Here is a 6,998-nt window from a genome sequence, read left to right as displayed (position 1 = left end):
CACTCTATCTTGGAGGCACAATTTATATGGATAGTATTTTTTTTACAACAAGCTGGAATGAAAACAAGCAAAAATGAAATAAAAATAACGACTTTCCACTTCTTGCTTTTTTAAATATAAAAGGAGTAGAAAGTGCAGATAATTGTATGAAAATGTAAAAAGTAGGCTGAAAAATAATTACTCAAGTCAAGTACAAATACCCAAAAATTCTACTTAAGTAAAGTAATAAAGTATTTGTACTTGGTTACTTTAAAACTCTGATGATGACTCAATCAATTCCATTAATGGTGGACTTACAGTAAAATCCAGTGCCAAGACTGAGTGTAGTCCTCAAAGATTCTCATGGCCACCTGACGAGCTTCTAAAGCAAAATTTGATTTCCTTTGAACAAGAAAAAAATGAGATGAAAAACAACAACATAAGGTAAACTTTCATTAGTTTAATAACTAAATGAMAATTATTTAAAGATAATCTGGAGTCATTCATAACTTCATCCTTCATCTGTCATCTGTTGAGGATGTTTATGTTTTGGTGACAAGTTCTCACTTTGACGCTTCCAGCAGATCAGAGGCGTTGACTTTGTTGTTGTCATCATCGACAAACGTGGTCTCGTTGCCCACCACAACCACCCCGCCTTTTAGCTTTTGCAGAGCAGGGAGGCAGCGGCGTGTGACTGCGGAGGAAAGACCGTTATTGTACTGATGGCTACAGCAACATCAAGCCGAAGAGGAAGTGAAACATTATTTTTTTTTCTCCTTACAGGCTTTACTGGGAAACAACATGGCAGGACACAGGCCATCCCTCAGGATCTCTGGAGGACTCTGAATCAGGTAAAGCAGCCTTTAGTTATTATATTGTCATAACTCAGCTCGTTAAGAATATAAACAAAGAAAAACATTAGATAAAAACTCACCAGTTTGGTAAAATCCACTCCCTCCTTGCAGTAACTTGAGTAGTAGTCACGGTCTTCAGTTTTCCCTAACTTGGCTTTCACCAAGGTGAGGTATCTGTCAGGACATTTCTCCACACATAACTGGACACAGGAAGCAGCCGCCAATCATTAGACGGTAGTTTGAAGTAGGAAATCAAAACACTTTGATAGAAACATCACTTATTAAGCATTAAGCTACGATAAGAAATGACCAATATTTTGATGTACGAACTGTAGAAAATGACAAGATGGCCGGAATAAAAAGAAAACATTACAGCTGCCGCCTTTGGCTCGTTATGATCACTACGGTAACAACACACCTGTCTGTCACTCCCTGCCAAGTTAACGAGAAGCAGACTGAAAAGTAAAACAGTCGCTGTGCAAAAGCTAAAAGTCAGACCTTACAAATTCTTGAACCGTGAGCAGTAAAAGACGCTGATGTTTGTGCGACAAGCTTTATGTTTCTATAATGTTTTGTGTAGGAGATACAACAAGTTAAATTTATTCTTTACTAACAGTTTGAAACAGACAATCTGGAGCCAAAATATGAATGAAACTGAAGCATTCTGGAAGGGTTTGAGAGAAAACCTTAAGTAAGTGAGAGARGTGGGAGGAAAGTGGGCAAATATGCACAGTTTGAATATTATATTTCAAAGCTGTGTGACGAGATGCAGGATCAGTAATGAGTGCTTCATGGACGGACCTGTGTGGTGGGACACTGGAACTCCAGCAGGACCAGAGGACTGGCACATTTCAGGATGTTGAAGTAGAACAGGAGAGGTTTCTTCCTGCGAGGAAACAGAGAAACAGTTTGTTTTAACATGAAAGATGTGATTTCTCCAGGATCGTCTCCGTGGAGAGGAGTTCCTGTCGGAGACTTACTCCAGAGGTGTCCCAGCCTGTCCACAGAACTGTCCCATGCTGTCTGTGGGATAAATCACCTTCTTGGGGTCACCCTGAGACCAGGCTGCAGAGAGAATAAATATATAATATCATATTTTGCAGAGGTAGTCAGCCCTAAGATTTATTATAAGAGAGGGGAAAAACTGTCTGCTTCTTCCATTTTTTACCTCAAATAAACAAAACGAAGAGAATCTGATGCTTTCAAGAGAATCAAAAAGATACTTATGTGTTTAAACTGGTCAACAGCAAAGGTGAGTTAGATCATTTTAGACATCAGGGTTAATCCCAGGTTTTGGCACCATTATGTAAAGATGACCCTCATTAAAAATCATGAATATGATTTTGGCACAATGTAAAACATTTATTGTGTGAACGCTTCACAAGCATTCACAATTGTTTTTGTTTGTTTCTTGCACTTCTTTTTGCTAATTTGAGCTTTGCATGCTTCTTACAGTTGCTGCTATATTCAGTTATTGCAACAAATGTAGCTAATGTTAAGCTGTTATTAGCTAAAGTTAAGCCTTCTTAAACTAAACTCACATTTTTTGTTGGTATTGCAGCTTCATTCTGCTTAGTTCAATGAAACTGTGCTCTTTATTCTTCCTTATGTTAATTTAGGAATTTCCAGCTACATTTTAGSTGTTTTACTGCACAATTTGGCTGTTTTCGCTATTTTACAACAAATGGTCACTTTTTTGTACCTTTATGCTTTTTTTCTAATTGGACATTTTGTACACCCTTTTCACCATCTGGGTGATAATTTCAACTTGTGTCTGCTAATATTAGCTTCTCCCCCCTGCTGTTTCAGCTATATTTCTGCTGTTTTCTACAGTTTATCTGCAAAGTTTAACTTTTTCTTGCTTCTTTCAGCTTTTCAAATTGAACTAAACAGTTTTACTATTAAACAATTTCAGCAGCTTTCAGCAATAAGCATTTCCACTATTTTCACACGAAATGCAATTTCTCTAGTTTTCTTTGTTCTAAGGTTATATCTATCTYACTTTATGAACATAATATAACATCAAAGTGTAACTGACTCCTTTTTTACACCATATTTGCATTTCAAATAAKCAAAATCATGTTACAGAAATGAAGGATGAGTCTTACCGAGGATGCCAACAGCAAAATAGCCCAACAAGGCAATAATGAAGAGAAGGCAGCAGAGGACGTCTGTGCAGCTCCTGAGAGGAGAGACAAAATGTGATGTTTATTGTTGTCTTCAAAGACAGGAAGTCAACGATTAGACTTGTACCTGTTCTGGATCGGTCCTTTGAAGTTTGGGTCGAACTTTCTAGACTCCCCTGAGGAGAGAAACCACAAAGAGACAAGAGTTAAACATAAAACAAAATGTGAGTAAGAAGCTGATTGTGACTGCTTAGTTTGAACAACAGGTGAACTACAGGTACAGCATCACTTGACGAACAKTGAAGTCACCATCCGGGCGGGCTGCGTGGCTGAAGTAACACATACCACCACATTCAGCACAATTCTTTTTGTCTTTCCACACACTTCCTGCATCTTAGCATCAAATAAAGAATGAAAACTAGAAACAACGACAATAAGTGGGGATCTACGTATGTGTGTACGTGAGTGTCTGTAAAGACCGCAGAGCCTTGAGAACAAAACTGTTCTTCAGCAACCCACAAAATGTCTCCCTGGCGATGGAGGGAGGGCCCTAACGACCCTCGCCAGCCGCCATGGAAACACCTCAGACGAGACGGAGGCCCCGGCTGACCACGATGACGCTGTGGAGAGCTGAAGATCCGTCATTGTCAGAGAACAGGGGCCACAAACATGCCCAGAAACGACGTCCTTTATTTTTTACTTGATTTTTTTAACAGGAAATCCACTCGACAGAGGAGTTCTCGATGCTGTTAAACCTCTCTGAACATCCTGCTTCGTTACAGTACGGGTCCACCTCACCCTAATCAACGACTCAGCAAGATCAAATTCCTTTTATGTGTGGAAACAGAGCCGTATGAGGCGGATTGTCTATTATAACCGCTCATATATGACACACTTCAGCACACACGCACACAGGATACCCAAACATTTCCTGCCAACACAGAGCAGAAGCAGCTGTGACACGCCGCTTTAAAACAAACATGGAAAATGTGACTGTGGCTCTTAAAGCTGTCCATCATCAGTAGTTAAAAAGAGGATTCACAGTTCAGCTGAGCGCTGATATTAACCACATCAACACATTCCCCATCCTCCTCCGTCATCAAAATCACAAAACTTTACCTATGTTCTCATATTTTGTCATCTTGTTGCGTTTTTCTCTCCCCAGATTATTGTTTTCTCCAAATCCTGTCAGCGAGCTGCAAAAAATAAAGCGTTTTCTTTACGTCTCCTTCCTTTGTGTGTTCAGTCTGACTGCAGAGCTTTTCACTTCCTTTTTACACTTTTCTTATAAAAGAGTTTTCCTTTTTCCTTGAAATGCAGCAGAGGGAGTGGCCCTAACGTCAGCTGGTACATTGTTTATCTCCTGCAGCTGAAAAATGAAAGGAAAGCAATGTTTTTATCTGCGTTAGCAAACTATTTCAAGAYCCACTGAATGAACTGTAATAAAACCAGCAGGAAGTAATCACCTAAAACAGATTAACTTTTAGAGTCAGACTGATTCTGAATGGCTGCCATAGTTGACTGAAATAAAATAACAACAAAGGCTATATCTCTGTCAGTTTAACTGATATTAAGCTAACATTTGGTGTGGTAGTAACTCACTACATCTCATAACGGGTTTGTGCATGCAGCTGCACTTTCACTTTCAAACTARGTCAGCAAAGTGACTGGTGTTGGATGAAAAAATAAAACAAGAAAAATAAAATCCAAGTATTTGTTTTTTTCTCTTGAACTCTTTCTTTTTGAACGTCTGAAAGCCATCTGACCACATCRCTCTCTTTTGAATTCTTTCTAACTAAAACAAAGGATTTATTCAAACGGGTTTTTTTGTTAAAACAATGATGTCAGCTGTTGAAGTGTATAGAAAATGTGCAGTACGTCTGAGATAAGGCCAACCTACGACCACCTCTGCTGACGTGACTGAAAACAGGCAGCTACAGAATAAAATAAAGTTTGTCATCAGTGCGTGGTTACTCATCAGATTGGTTCTTCTCAACTTATATCAACTTTTKAATCTGCATTAATGAAGGAACTCAATTTTTGATAACAAGAAAAAGCTCCACATCTGAATCTTTGGTTTTGAGCATAAATAAAACGTTAAAACCAAAGTTAGTTGTTTAAGTGTAATGGTTTGAGCTGTCGTCTCTCAGTGACAAAAAGGAAATGGCTACAACCTCATAATTACTCAAAAAAACTCTACATGAGCCAACATTTCACTGTAGTTAGTATTTAAAGTTCCTGTGACGTATAAATCCTTTATACCAGGGGTTCTCACATTTTTCGGTCTGGGGATCCCTTACAAGGGTGAAAAAAAATCCCGGGACCCCCTCATAAACCCCATGCTGTTGATGCAAAATGTTATTTTAAACCKTAAATGCCATGGTAACCTTATTTTATCTTTGGTTTAGTATGTTTGTTTTACTAGTGCATTGTTCCTCATATGCATTTTTAAAAATAAAAACCAAATTAACAATTTATTGAAATGGACCCCTAAGACCCCCGGGACCCCAGTTTGGGAGCCTCTGCTTTATACAACATGTCAAAGAAAGCACCTTTATATTTAAGAAACGTGACATAATACACACAATTTTACCCATTTTGTCACATAACTGGGATATTTTCTTTTGAATTTGGTGCAACTAAAGTGAAACAGGAAGTGACATCAAAGGGGAACTCCCTGCTCTTTGGTAATTGAAACAATGGCTGTGTCTCAATTCATGGGTTGCATAAACGGCTGTGAAATGAGACGGTCTAGTCTAAGGAAGACGTGTGTTTCTGTGAGCATGCACTGTTGTTTTTTTAAGATATAACTTCACAAAATACAGCTTGAATAGAAAACGTCACAAGTAAATACATAAAAAGCATTAATAATTTGGGTTTAGCTCCAGTATCAGTACTTCTAACTGCATTCAGCTAAGTTGTTTAACTTACATTCTTCGGTCTGTAATAAATTTACAAACTCCGTCACAAAAAAAAAAGAAAAAAAAAAAAGAAAAACCCCTCTGTAAAATAAAAAAAAAAACCACTTCATCTTTGTTTTTCTGTTAAATTCGCTGACAGCTAAATGAATTCTGGGATACGGTCGGCCGCATAGGATACTCAGAAGCAGCTGACGTTTTCTGGGTTTTGTCGGCCACCTGAGTAGGCGTGTAAAATATTTACTCAGATGCGTGTAAAGGACAAGGCAACAAATACAGAATTAAGACTTGAATATTTTCTTCATTAAGTTATCTATATTCATCTTATCAACAACTCCTTCAGGTTCTGGCCACTCCGAAGAGGCAAGCTGTCACATCGATGGATGTTCTCCCTATCATGTGGCCAGAAATCTTTCATAACAGAGAAAACTGAGTTGTAATGTGAAAACATTTGTGTTGTAAATGTTTTCAGGCATGTATCTAACTAAAATCTACCTCCTGTTCTGAGTGACCATATCGTCTAGCCATCCAGACCAGTCTGTACATAAAATCATTTTAATCACATAAATATTCACGCAATTTAGAAAAATATATCACGTTTCACCTATCAAAAACTAAAGAACGCATGGTACTTTAAAAAATCAGTAAGTAAACAAACCAAAATTAATTTCTTCAGGTGCCTATGTGACGCAAGTGGCCGATGAATGCAGCGCTCTACGCTGGTTGCAACCTATGAATTGAGATCAGTTATTTGAACTCTTAACTCTTTATCTCTCTTATAGGGACTCAAACTCATCTAAAGAAACATCAGATTCTTCTCTACAGCTTGTTATTGGTTTTTGTAGCAATTCTCCATTTTTTCCCCGCAGGCATTCCCTCTTTGTCATCACTTCCTGTTACTTCACTTGTGAATATCTCAACAACTGTTCATCTCAGCAGTGTGAAAATTGTTTTGCAACAAGTTATCAATGTGATCTTTCCAAAAATTAATTCAAGTTTATTAAATAAATTGAAGTCACAGGCACTTTAAAAGAATACTGAAACATTTTACAGAGTGTTAGAGCTGGAGTAACTGTACTCTGTGTGTGTGTGTGTGTGTGTGTGTGTGTGTGTGTGTGTGT

General features: G+C 38.1%; 1 protein-coding gene across 1 annotated transcript in view; it reads right to left on the bottom strand.

Moving 5' to 3' along the window:
• LOC106526933 (choline transporter-like protein 2) overlaps positions 1 to 6,998 on the bottom strand; it is a gene marked incomplete in the record, with an annotated part of 14,601 nt that overhangs the window by 3,867 nt on the left and 3,736 nt on the right. The window contains 8 exon segments of the mRNA XM_014021666.1: positions 298 to 381; positions 547 to 673; positions 761 to 821; positions 914 to 1,033; positions 1,635 to 1,719; positions 1,814 to 1,898; positions 2,942 to 3,015; positions 3,087 to 3,135. Coding sequence (XP_013877120.1) covers positions 298 to 381; positions 547 to 673; positions 761 to 821; positions 914 to 1,033; positions 1,635 to 1,719; positions 1,814 to 1,898; positions 2,942 to 3,015; positions 3,087 to 3,135 — 685 coding nt within the window.

Source organism: Austrofundulus limnaeus, unplaced genomic scaffold (genome assembly GCF_001266775.1).
Source record: "Austrofundulus limnaeus strain Quisiro unplaced genomic scaffold, Austrofundulus_limnaeus-1.0 Scaffold300, whole genome shotgun sequence".
Taxonomy (NCBI): Eukaryota; Metazoa; Chordata; class Actinopteri; order Cyprinodontiformes; family Rivulidae; genus Austrofundulus; species Austrofundulus limnaeus.
The sequence above is the reverse complement of the archived record's forward strand: the minus strand, read 5'-3'. Positions and strand labels throughout refer to the sequence as shown.